General features: G+C 34.0%; 1 protein-coding gene across 1 annotated transcript in view; it reads left to right on the forward strand.

Moving 5' to 3' along the window:
• The first annotated feature begins 2,367 nt into the window (after window positions 1-2,367).
• LOC106462873 (calcium/calmodulin-dependent 3',5'-cyclic nucleotide phosphodiesterase 1-like) overlaps window positions 2,368-14,444 on the forward strand; it is a 54,181-nt gene continuing 42,104 nt past the window's right edge. The window contains exon 1 of the mRNA XM_022390273.1: window positions 2,368-2,500. Within this exon, the coding sequence (XP_022245981.1) occupies window positions 2,368-2,500 (133 nt within the window). The remainder of the gene's footprint in view (window positions 2,501-14,444) is intronic.

Genomic DNA, 14,444 nt, shown 5'->3' on the forward strand with positions numbered 1-14,444 from the left:
GTTTTGTTTACCGTACGGCCGAATATTACAATATTGCTCATATTGTATATCAAAGCGAATAGCGCGATCAGCTGATCGCCGCAATTTCATTTCGTAACATACTTTTAAAGCTTAAAACTAATACTGAGTGCATTATTTTGTATTTAGGGCACTCTTATAACGTTTCGGCGGAAATAAGTCCTGGTTACTTGTAACGAACTAGAAAGTAAATTAGTCACTTTTCATTAAGAATAACGACTGTTATTTTATCATTGAAGTTGAAACTACATGAGGGTGTGGAAAACTAGGTATCACTTCTTAAACGTAGGTCTCTTTAAGTACAATGCACTTCTTCAATTGTTCTGTGAGTTTCATTATACAATTCAGTAAAATGCAGGTGTCATGAAACGAATCCAGCAGTGTACAGCTGATCTGGGACCTTCAGTTAACTGGAAGTTTTTCAAGTATGCCTTGCTTGAGAAGAATAAAAAGGTGAAATCATCACTGTATACATTTTTGTGACTGGTTGTGCATACGAACAGCTTTTTCATCAAATTTCGTTAATAACTTGATTGCAAAACATTATTCAAAAACAGTGCAGCTCAGATGCCATTATGTAACGGTGTTAAATGTCACCTATCATGTCAGTACATAACAGGTGGTGGCGCTAGTAGCGGAAAGGAAACTGGCAAATTAACACGTTCATTCATCTGAACACCCAACGTAATTCCACGAAAAGTTGCATACTAAATGTTAGTTGTACCATGTTGCATACTTGTACCAGGTTTAAATACACAGTTTTCATTGTTAAGTACACATTCACTTGTTTAGTTTATCATTCTAAGTAACCAGCAATTTGGAATTAATTTTAAGACAGACAAGAACCCCATTTTACAAAACACATAAATTTATAGGAAGTGTCGTAAAATAGTGTTCGGAAATAGTAAGAACGTTTTAAACATTGGAAGGTTTGATTAATAGTTTTGTGGAACAAAACCTTAAAATGAAAAAACGTTATTAGTACACAAACTCAAACTGTCACTCGTCGTTTGTTATGAAGTTAAAATAAACCTAGCCATTCTTGTTGGGAATGTTATGTCTGCGGGATGCTGTTATGCTTCTTCTTCCTCTTCCCTTATGTCATATGCAGCAGCATCGGAGTTCTGTTGCGGTGGTCCCTCCATTTGAGTGGTATGAGCGCGTGACGACAAACGAACCGCGATCACAGCAACGAATTCTACTTGCCTGTCTTCCAGGAGCGTACCAGTACTTGAAGGCGGACAACCTAAGCTGGTGACAGTCCGGCTTTAGCGTGAGGTTAGATATTTTAGCGAATGACTGTGAGGTAGAGGAAACCAAGACAAGTATCGCAGTTTGTTTTAGGATGGAATGTAATAAGTTTGATTTAGGGTAAAACAACCTGGAAGTGACTATAATCTAAACATTGTCTTTCTTTATACCAAGTTAATAGTGTAGAACTCGATTAAAAGAACGTCTTCATCGTCGGGTTTTTTCCACTCCATTTCAAAATCTATAATATAATTTTTGTTGAATTAAATCTCAGTTGAAAATCTATGTCAAGATAAATGTGATTTTTTTTTCCCGTTTCCAATTTCTAAAAAGGAATAAGTGACGGTTTTATCTGTTCTGAAACTTGCATCAGGACCAATCCTTGAATTTGAAAACACTGAAGAACAACCCCGGCTGAAGCCTGAAGTAAAAACATGGCGCAGAACAAACATCTGTGGACTATTTTACTTTGAAGATAAGCAGAAATATTTCAATAAACTGTATTTCATTCGCTGGTTTGTAATATTAATAAATTAAAAATCGATGGTTTAGTGTAGAAACAAATCTTATGTTCCAGCAAGTAATTAAAGACAAAAAACAGTGGGTTTTTCTTAGATGTAATTAAAGAACTCTAAACGAGAAGGTTAATGGAAAGACTGGAGACACACTGAGTACACAAGTACGTTTTGGTTAGAAACTAAAGAGTATCTGTTTTCTAAAGAAGTTTCTTGTTAGATCTATTTCGAGCTCTAGAGAAGGGTCGTTGCACATGGTTTAAAAGTTAGCTGGCTGATCGTCGCGTTGAAATGATATTAGCATGTTTGTGGAAAAATGGTGTCATTCAGTGATCACCAAATCTCGTGAACTAAGCTACAAGGTTAAGGACAGCTGTAAAGTATTTTGTCGAACATAATAGTTCGATCTCACTCTGCAAGACGAGTGCACGCCAGCAGTTTGTTACAAAACATGTCTATAGCTAAGAGCTAGTTCTAGCAGCTTATTTCCTTCACGACTGTATACACACGTGGAGTCTTAACCCACCAAATTCTACAGACAACTCCTGTTAGTCACACGTGACTCGTCGAACGAGAACAGGAAATGGGTTCACCTAAACATATGAAAGATTTGCTTCAGAAATCTAACAGTGTTCCAATAATGGCAAAAGGAGGACGTAGGGGTGAACCAGCGCGCCGCTGCGTGCTGCGATTAGATGGATGCTCCTATCTGATCGGTAAGTGTTCTGATTAGACTTGTTTGTAATGAATTGTTTCTTGTGTTCTGGACCACCTTACGTCCTGTTCAAGTACCATCATGTTAAGTGGGTTCTTCGAAAGATCGATGATAGAATTTTGTTTGGCTGTTAAGTTTCTTATTGAAAACGTCTCGGTTACACCTTTTAATGTCAAGCGCAAATGACAGAAACGTCCCAAAGAGCCATATCTTAATATCTCTAAGGAAGTTTTTTTTTTTTTTCTCAAACCAACGTTTCCTTAATTTCCTTTGCTAAAATAATTAGAGAATAAAACCGGTAACTAACGAAACGTAAGAAACTTCATGATAGAAAACTGATATCAGCTTTTGCTTTGATAACTAGTAAAACATGTAACAAACATCATGATAAAATACTGATATCAGCTTTTGCTTTGATAACTAGTAAAACATATAACAAACTTCATGATAAAATACTGATATCAGCTTTGGCTTTGGTAACTAGTCAAATATGTAACAAACTTCATGATAAAATACTGATATCAGCTTTGTCTTTCGTAACTGATAAGTTACGCCTATTAACTTACTATTAGTGTTCTAATACCGTATTGCCCCTTATTAACGCCCGCGGGGGCGTTGCAATTTCCAAAGAGGGCGCTAATTATAGTATTTGTGCAGTTCCAGATTCTATTTTTCACAAATGATTTGTTTATTTCAATGCTAATAAGTGTGTTTTTTTTTTCACATCAAATTACGGTAATAAAAGTGGATTATATATTGGATTACTATTGCTGTCACACAAGGCAAGCTTCATAAAAATACCTGGGGGTGGGGCGTTTAATTCGGAGCAGTACGGTATATATATATATATTTCTATTGTGATCAAACAAGCCTAACAATCTGTGGTAAGCAGTAGTCTGTGATGAGAAATCTAACGCGAAATGTTAATTTTACAAAGTTATCTTGATACTTCAATATAATGTTATGTGGCATATTTGTTTGTTTGTAATTAAGCACAAAGCTACACAATGGGCTATCTGTGCTCTGCCCACCATGGGTATCGAAACCCGGATTCTAGCGTTGTAAGTCCGCAGACATGCCGCTGTGCCACTGGGGGGGCGTTATGTAGCGTAAAGCAAAATATTTCTAATAAAATTACTGAATACCAGATAGTTTAATCAGAAATCATATACACATAAAGTCACAAACAACGTTAATTAAACGTGTTGAAAATACTTTTGTTAGTGTACCCCGGTGGGTCAGCGTTATGGTAACATGCTTACAACGCTAAAATCCAGGGTTCGATTTTCCGTAGTGGATACAGCAGATAGCCCAATGTGGCTTTGTTTGAAAAAACAAAGAAACAGTTGTTAAGCCTAAAACTACACAATAGGCTATCTGTGCTGTGCTCACCACGAGTATCGAAACCTGGGTTTTAGCGTTATAAGCCTTCAGGCTTATCGCTGAGCCACTAAGGAGCGTGGAAAATGCAAGAAAATATATATGTAATTTAAAAACAAATAAAAAAAGGAGAATAAGATCGTAGGTTAAAGAAGAGAATATCATAAATACAAAATAAAGACAAGTTTGAAAAAAAAATAATGTCACAAAGACAAGCTGAAAAATGAAACTCCTAGGTACAATTTAAAGACAAGGTGTAAAATTTCATAGATACCAAATAAAGGCAACTTGAAAAAGGTAGATAATTTTGTACGTACAAAATAAAGAGAAGTTGAAAAGGAAATGAAAATAAGAGGTGTAAATACTGAAGTGCGTTTTGGAAATACTGTTGGATAGAAATTAACGATACAACTAAGATAGAGTGTTAAGCACTTGTTCGAAAGAAACTATGTATTATTAATGTTATGCGATATGTGATATAAGGGAAATTACGAATTTTTGAACTAAGATAGAGTGTTAAGCACTTGTTCGAAAGAAACTATGTATTATTAATGTTATGCGATATGTGATATAAGGGAAATTACGAATTTTTGTTGTACACGAAAGTAAAACTGTTTGTTTGATTTTTTTGTACCCTAAATAACGTGACGGTTATAATATCTTGTCTCAGAAACGGTCTCTCATAGGAAACCAAGAAAACTGTTGACCTTTAGTATTGGCTAATATTGTTGAAGGTCACGTGAAAGTGATATGCTGAGATTAATCAGGTCAATTTCTCAACTGTTGACTCCTAGGTTTGATTTAGAGACGCTCCCGACAAACATCGACGGATCTGGACACAAATAGTAGGCAGCACCTAATTAGATTGGCTGGGCGCAAGATTTTTAAATGGTAGAAGGGATAGTCATATGACGTGTCTTGTTCCCATAGCAACAGACGATAAAATTTTAATCATTCTCCTGATCTAATAAAATGTACGTCAGGTCATGTAGAGTTAACGAAAGTAAATATTGAGATGTAACAATAAGTCCTTCCAGTAAATGAGGTTATATGTCACATTTGTTTAATGAATCATATTGTATATTATAACTATCATTAAAAGACCTTATTTTGTATTAATATTTTCTTATATATCATCTGTTACATTTATTCAATATTAACTAATGTCCGACATGCAATCAGTTAACAGTATAAACCTTTATTCACAGCTGTGTAATGTTAGGTCCTTCATTACCGTTTTCTTTGAAAAATGTTAAAAAATATTTTATTTTGAAATACTCTGTGGTAACGTGTTCTTGTGTATTGAAATGAAAATGAAATAACTTACTTTTCAAAGATTTTTATGATGAGTTCTCTCGCATTGAAATGATGTTAAATAACTTACTTTTCAAAGATCTTTATGATGAGTTCTCTCGCATTGAAATGATGTTAAATAACTTACTTTTAAAGATACTTTGTTTTAACGTTTTCTTCTTTATTGGAATAAAAATGAAATAGCTTGTTTGTGTACTGCAATAATGCTAAAACTTTTTAAGTATACTTTATGATATATTCCTGTGTTTTAGAATGATTTTGAATAACTTTTTAATGATACTTTACGGTTTTTTTCCTTCTGTACTGAATAATGTTAAATAACTTTTTAAAATACTTTATGTTGTTTTTTGTGTGCTGAAATAATGCTAAATAATTTAATTTTTAAAATACTTTACGTTGTTTTTCTTCTGTACTGGAATGATGTTAAATAACTTTTTAAAATACTTTATGTTGTTTTTCTTCTGTACTGGAATGGTGTTAAATAACTTTTTAAAATACTTTATGTTGTTTTTTGTCTGCTGAAATAATGTTAAATAATTTAATTTTTAAAATACTTTATGTATACAATCTGTTATTGTTTATTGGAATGGTTAAGAAATATAACTTTTTAAAACTACTTTAATGGTTTGCTCTTGTGTACTGGAATGATGTTAAATAGCTTACGTTATAAAATGCTTTGTTGTGACAAGTTCTTGTGTGGTAAAAAGAAATTAAATAGACTTCTTTCTAAAGGGACCTTATTTTACGCTTTTGTATATTGGAATGAACGTTAAATATCTTTCTTTTTAAAAGTACTTCACTTACGACGTGTTTTTCCTTGTTTTTCTGTTAACAAAAGCAGTTTATTTCCAAATGAGGCTGAACGGCTTTTAACTTTTTGCTTGTGAGCTTTTGTTAAATTTCGAATCTTTGTTCTTTGTCTTGTTAATAGTACCAGGAGATATGCATAACTTCATTGCAATGGTTTCTTGGGTCAGAAGGTCCTCTTTCTTGACCATAGCCTTCATATTGGGAATGCAAGCGTTGCACCAGATTGAGGTAAGGTGTGGTTTCGTACCCCTTACTGTACTAAATGTTCTGCTATGTAAGTTCCTATTCCCATGAAGAACAATGAAGGCTCTCTTCCTCTAAATATTACTCCGTTTGATTTTACATCATTCAACAATTTTGCTGTTCGAATATTTCTATTTGGAAATCTTTTTTATAATAATCTTTCAACCATAAGTCTGGTTTGGCGTCACTGCATTGTTGAATAATCGAACATTGGCCACGAAGGAGATATGCTTAAGTTGCCGCTTGTGGAAGGAAGACTTGAATTTGCGGAGACTCATAACTATAATGAGATATACTAGTTGTTTTAATAAAGCGTGTCTAACCTTCAAAATTAGGATTTTTAAAGTGAACGAAGCAAAGTTTTAGATTTTGCTGTTATTTTCAGAAAGATGAGGCATTCTGATGTATACAACTATTAAGAATATACATCAGATATTAGGGGTAACCTAAGCAGATAATAAATCGAATATTAACAGCAAAGGAAAAGATGCAACCACAAAAGCGAATGAATAAAATAAAATTTTTATTCATAGGACACACTTGACTGCTGGAATCTTTAACAAGCTTGGCAGGCTGCTATGTTCTATATGACTAAATTCTGGCTGACACTTTTAAATCTGACAATCTCAGATTACTTACCTCAGTTATCATTCTCACAACATCCACACTAACTTGTACAAGTCTCTGTACCATCACTTGAAATGAGTACAACCTAATGTCAACAGTGTAACGAATTCGTCACCGTTCTTCGTTATGGCAATGTCAGATTACTACATGGTGGCTACGTCAACTTTCTTCGTTGTGGTAATGCCAGGCTACTACACAATGGTTACGTTACCTTCCTTCATTGTGGTGATGTCAGTTTACAATATGACGGATGTATCACGTTTCTCCGTTGTGTTAATGACAACTTACAATATGTCTATTATATCATATTACTCCGGAGGTAATGTCAACTTTACAACATAATGGTTTCGTCAAATTACTTTGTGGCAGTAATGACAGTCTACAATATGACGATTATATCATATTAATATTAATCCGTAGAGGTAATGGCAACTTACAACGTGGTGGATACGTCAAATTACTTTGTGTCAGTAATGAAAGCTTACAATATGACGTATTACTCCATGAAGGTAGTGCCAACTTATAATGTGGTGGTTAGAAAATACTTCTTCATGACATTAATATCAATTTACAACGTAATAAATTGTGTCAGCTGGTACTCGATGATACAAAATGGTCTCCACTTCTTCGTTATGGATAAATTAGGACTTCAAAAGCGAAAAATATTTACTATATATATATATTTCGTAATAAAATAATTGCACATAAGTTTATTTGTATTTTGTTTTCGTTTTTTCGACATCACTGACTCACAGACGTTTGCCAGAAATTGCACATTTCGATAGTCGTTGTCAGAATCTTCATAGTTTTTCGTTTACATGAGCTTTAATCGAATTTAATATCATCAAAATAAAAAAAATTAAGTAATCTGAGTTAAGAAACTGTCTCATAGATCAAACTTTCCGTTTTTCAAACATTTATCGTAAAGCTACACAAAAGGATATGTTCTTAGAATCGTCCCTGATTTGAACTGATAGACTAAAGGGAAGGCATCTAATCACCAGCACATGTCGGCAACTTTCGTGCTTTGTTTATTTGTTTGTTTTTTATACGCAAGGCTTCACAATGTACTATCTTCGCAGTATCCACCGCATAGATTAAATCCGGATATTAAGGCTGCAATCCCTCAAGCAGGTTTGCATCCTGTCGCGGACGAATAAAGTTCTGGTTTACAAGGTCGTGGTTTGATTTTCATTTCAAAATTCTCAGATCAACAACTTTCAGCCGGTAGCTCAAAATCTAAATTGTTATCGTGCCAGTCTCCAACTGCAGAGTGAAGAGAAACAACAGTGTCTGAGCGCCCCCTGTTGGCTCCCGTGGTCTCTTGTAGACTTCGAGAGATTTCAAAGCATCCAATAACAATAATAGCACGTTCATCCTATCATGTATTCTAATATTAATATAGATTAGTTACATTCAGAGTTTAAAAATTTGTTATACTCTTTCCACCCTAGGAAGATGTATTGAAAATAGAATTTTGCTGCTTAACTGATTGTTTATTATGAAAGGCATCCGTTAAATGCTGAATAGTTGATTTTAAACCTATCCTCCTTCAATATGTGTGTTGATAAGCTTCGTAATAACTACTACAACAGTAATGTTGTGACTCAAAATTTGTTGTCTAATTCTCATTACTTGTTTCATTATATTCTTAACAAGTTTGGCTTTAGAAAAGAGAAGTGAGCATTACATGTTAGTTACGAACATTTCGTAACAAATTCAGTAGTGTGTATTCAGTATACTTTGTCAAGTTGGAAAGATTTCACATCAAACTGTTTCATTAAAATTTGACTGATTTTAATGAATTATTTTTGGACTAATTGCCAGTCAAGCCAGAAACATTTAACGGATTCGAATTACATTAGCTTTTGACTATTTGACAATATCATTAAAATCTGACAGATTTGAATTACGTTAGTTTTTTAACTGCTTGTCAGTCGAACAGTATCAGTAAAACCTGACAGAACTGAATTACGTTAGTTGTTGTACTTATTGCCAGCCAAACAGTATCAATAAAACCTGACAGATTTGAATTACGTCAGTTGTTGTACTGTTTGTCAGTTAAACAGTATCAGTAAAATCTGACAGATTTGAGTTACGTTAGTTATTGTACTGTTTGCCAGACAAACAGTATCAGTAAAATCTGACATATTTGAGTTACGTTAGTTATTGTACTGTTTGCCAGACAAACAGTATCAGTAAATCTGACATATTTGAGTTACGTTACTTGTTGGACTGTTTGCCAGTCAAAAGTACCAGTAAATTTTGTCGGACTTTGATTGCATTATCGTTGGACTAATTTCTTGTCAAGCTTTTCCGAATAAACTTAGTGGATTTCGATACCATTGGTTGAAATTTAAAAGTTCTCTAATGAAATATTGTGCTTTGTATTATTTTGATTGACTTTTTTTCAAACTGTTATTTTGATAATGATCAGATAATGAAGATTGAATTGTTAGTGTAATAACCATGAATTGAAGTTGGCCAGCCACTGTTTCTGAGTCTTTATGCTAGAAATTCAATTAAAATGTTGATTAATCGAGGTATGATATCCATTAATATGTAAAAACCGAGGCTCAGTGCTATTTAGGAAGACTTCCTAACTGTCTTCATTTGATAACCCACAAAGACAGAGTTGTTCCATACACTTCAAGTTTTTCTCTGCATAAATGCAATGTTAAACATATTTGTGTAATGTTATGTAGTTTGACTTTCTTCTAGAAACTTAATTAAAATTTGATTTTCTTTTCACACCCGAAATTATTATTTATTTGTAAACCTGCTGCATGGTGATCCGATTTAAATTTCAAAAACACCATCTCCATTGTATTTCTAAACACCCCGTCTGCATAAATGTGAGGATGATCTGTGGTCAGTACTTTGTAGGCACTGTCATGCTCATTCTGTTGAAAGCAACAGCAACTTAGCGTGCTCTTGTTTCTTTGTGGATATTAAACACCAGCTGGTCCATAATTAAAACGCCTCCCAAGCCTCATTGACTTAACAACCATTCTCCAGTAAATACGAAACATCGATGCGATATGCTTATAGGCAAGAATACGCATGTGATGCTATTAAAGAAAGTTCTTGAGAAACAAGGAAAAAGAAAGCTTTGAAAAATATATTCAAAGTAGACGGTGTAACTGACCTTTTAATTAAATTGCTTGTTTGTTTGTTGAATTTCGCGCATAGCTACTCAAGGGTTATCTGTACTAACTTTCCTTACTTTAGAAGTGATAGACTAGAGGGAAGGCAGCTAGTCAACGCCACCCACCGCCAACTCTCGGGTTACTCTTTATCAAAGAAAAGTGGGATTGACCGTCGCATTATAGCACCCACACGGCCGGGATTTGAACTCGTAACCCGCAGATCAAAAGTCGAGCACCCTAGTCAACAGGCCATGCCAGGTCATGAACTATTTTAAAGACTAACATACAGATAGATTTTTACTATCTCCATTTTAGATATTTTGTTTAGAAGACTAATAGTCAGCGTGTTACAGATGTCCTAAGTCGATGTAATAACTTGTTGTTCATTTAGACTGCCTTTTGTACACAAAAACACAAATTTATTTTCCCAATTACTCCTTGTGCAACACCACATCAAAACACCAGCATATTAAGAGTGAAACGTCTTTATTAGATGTCACCGCTCCCCCAATATGTTATTTTCAAAACTCATTTTGTCATATATATTTTTTCCTGTTCCGCAAGGGTTTATGATTAGAGACGACTTTGACATGGAGGGAGGGAAACTAAACCCTAGAAGGCACCTGGAATTTGACAAGCTGCCAACCTAACCTCCAAGAAGAAAAACACATCTAATTCACGCTCTGAACGATTCGATCTAGGTCAATAGCTTTAGAAAGTACGATTAATTGGGACGACGCCGGGATGTGTATGTCTTGAACTGTCCGTTTTGTCCGATAATTACATAACAAAACCAAACCTTGAATTGTAAAAGTTCCTTAATTCCCGTATAGCAAAAACAAGTTGCTAAAATATAAAGAGCCATATGGTACCGCGTGTATAATACTCAAGGCAGAAACATCAATGTTTCCGTTGTATGTGTTGAAAGTAATTTATAAAAACATCTGTCTGTTCAAATAAGTACAACTTGCTCGCACTATGGAATAGCTAAATAAAAATACTTAAATGCTTTAAATTTGTATATAAGAATAACTAAGCAGAAATCATTGATTAAGCTTTCCCTGTTGTTCTGATAAGCAAAGGTAAATTGTATCTAGAATTATTTAAATTTCTAATTCTCGAGCGAAGGACTATTTTTCCATACGCGGCAGGATATCCGCTTAGAAAATAGAGAACATGTTAAAGCGTATTTTAATAGCATCGAGGCCATCACAATCAAGATCGAAATACTTTGTTTTCGAATTTCATAGATTTTTAGAAAATAAATATCCACGCAAAAGACAAAAAAGGTTTAAAGAAAGTGGGTTTTTTAAAACAATATTCAAATATCGCCGTTACATGTTGTCCTGATCAGCATGGTACAGAAAATCCATTTTTGTTTTTCATAAACATGAAATAGACATGTAAGATAGACTTTGAAGATTCTACAGGTTATATTTTTGCTTAAGTATAAACACGTGGACTGTAAGAAAGAATTTGAACAGGATACAAATGCTAAGACAACTATCTTACAACACTGCCCATATTCGTACCTGTTAGACATATAATTTATATCGTGTAAAGTGTTTGTCTCAGGAAACTGAAAAACTGTCGCCAAGAGCATTCTTTCCAACACGTATTGAATTAACAGATTAATCATAAAAGAAGCTTAAAAGTTCATATATTGTACTTTCATTAAGTTTAATTCAGTTTCTCAATGTAAACAATAGTAATGATATCAATTAACTACAGTATGTTACAAAGTATTAGAAAGTAATCTGGTAGACAAGCTTCGAGCATATAGCCTTACACCCTTCAACATGAAATTGTCATATTAGTTATCCAATGTAGTTATATCTCTTTTACCCTGAAAATCATTATAGCTTCAAAACAATGCGCCAACTTCCCAGTATTTATTCACTATTATTTCTTACCAGCCTGAGGAAGTTTTCCGTCACTGTTATACTAGTATTGGCTTATAAGACAATAAGAATTACACAACAATTGGTTTCTGCCCCGTTATAAATGTCTTTACTGTATAGCTCCTCGGAACGACAGTAATGTAACATTTGTTTATTCCATTATTAGTATAAATAATAAAATAATGAGCGGCAACACCTTTTTATAGTTTTTAGCTTAATTTTTATTCAATATATCTAAATATAGGTTCTCAACACTTTCTCAAAATTCAAGTTTTTTCATCATTGTTTGGACAACTGAAATATGCTTGTATTATGGTACGTTTTCCAGGGAATTGTAATAAGCACTGGTTCTCATCTAATATGTAAATGTTTCCCCTTCTTAACAAGTATAGTTGTAAGAACCTTGTAAGGTTATGTGTTAGCTCCAGTTAAACTTGGAACCCTGTCGTATTTTGGTTAAATTTTCATCATCATCAAGTGTCGTGCTTTGTAGCGTAGGCGATCGTGTCCCTCCACTTTTCCCGGTCCCAGACACTTGTGATTACATCAATCACCTTCTCGTTGTGTAGCCAAATTGTTAAACTGTCCAGGATCTTCTCTCGCTGTCTACCTCTACTTTTAACTCCTATTAAACTTGGAACGTGTTAATGTTTTGGTTATTTTTAACTCCTATTAAACTTTGAACTTGTTAGTTTTGGCTTTCTGTTAACTCGAGTTAAACTTCGAACGTGTTCTTTTTTTGGTTGTCTGTTAACTCCTATTAAACTTGGAACCTGTTCATGTTTGGTTATTTGTTAACTCTGGTTAAACTTTTTAATCTGTTCGTGTTTTAGTTATTTGTTAACGCTGTTTAAACTTTAAACCTGTTAGTGTTTTGATTATCTCTTAACTCCGATTAATCATGAAACCTGTTCGTAAATTGCTTACTGAAGTAAATAAGCGAGAAAGTCCAACAAGTAAACAAATAACAAATCGTATGAGAATGACGTTTGGTCGTCTCCTTCATAAACGTTGTTTATCACTTGCTGTAAGAGCAAGGCTTCTGAACTTTGACTTCTGACATTTGTGATCTTCAAGTACATGATAAACAAACTTGTTATCGAGTTAGAGCTTATGATTACCAACTTTTACAATTTTCATCTGTTGCATTTTGTATTTCAAGCGTTAAACGTTTATGTGACTCTAAATATCATTTACTCACAGTAGTTAACAGAATGTACTTCAGAGTTTTACGTGGGAGGTGGGGAGGGGACAACAGTAAACGACCCCATCAGCTGTGCAAATTATATAGTCAGAAACCATAGAATATTCACTTGAAAGGTTTTTCATCCTAGTATTCTAATCAGTTCAGTTAAAGCTTACTTCTAAAACATTGTTTTGAAATCTAACAGTGTTTACATCTAACGTTCAGGTTATAACTGCGAAACGTTTTCTACCGGATTTAACTGCATCGTAACGGATAAGATCTATAGGTTTTTTAGATTAATTTGCATTAAAAACAACAAGAATTAGCTTTATTGGAAAGGTTATTCGTATGAGTTTGTTTGTCCGCTCGTTTCAGAATTTCACAAAAAGATACACAATGGTAATCTATGCTAGCCGTCTGTAGTTTTGGACTGATCAAGTATAGGGAAAGCAGCTAGCTAATCAACAACACATACCGATAGCTCTTGGGCTATTATTGTATGACCATATTGTAGGATTTGGCCATCAATCTTACAGCCACAGTCCTAATGTGCGGAGTGCGATTTTGTCAGCAACGGGACGTGAGCTATGGATCCTCGCATTCATATTTAGGCCATTACCGATCCTTATTCGAGATAGAAAATAGTTCATTGATTCAAATATAGATCTTGAACAAAACATGAAAAGAAGTGAATGCGAGATGAGCATCTCGAAACGGAACCGATTACGATTTCTTAAAATATATATTCTCTTTTTACTCTAAAGCGAAGTCAGTTGTGTTGAACTCTACTCGATGGTTAGGTTCGTAGCCTATACGATCACCTAGGTTTAATTATTAATTAGCTAATAATTTTAATTACTACAATTACCAATTAGTTTATACACCACGTTTCGGCCGCTACTCTGCTGTCGTCTACTCGTTCATAGTTTTTACCGTAAGAACATTAATTGTACCGTTTGAATATCTAAAAAAAAATATACACGAAAATCTTATTAATCTGTGAAAAAAAGCATGCATTTGAAAATATCTAAGAATTTAAAAATGTGTATTTCTGTAAGATTGGACTGGGTCAGTTTAGATGTATATGCTATATATACATATTGCTAAGAATAGCGACTTGAATGTTTTAGTTACCCTCGATTTTCTTGAAAAACGCAATATTCGTTACTAAGTATGTAGAGACAGAGAAGACTGCTAGATAGATTGTAATGAAATAAATAGGAATAAATAAAGAAGTCTATAAGTTAGCAGTCGATATGAACACAAAGTTAAGTAGAGCAGTCGACATGAACACAAAGTTAAGTAGAGCAGCCGGGATGAACACAAAGTTAAGTA

The sequence above is a fragment of the Limulus polyphemus genome, unplaced genomic scaffold, assembly GCF_000517525.1.
Source record: "Limulus polyphemus unplaced genomic scaffold, Limulus_polyphemus-2.1.2 Scaffold1272, whole genome shotgun sequence".
NCBI classification, from domain to species: Eukaryota; Metazoa; Arthropoda; class Merostomata; order Xiphosura; family Limulidae; genus Limulus; species Limulus polyphemus.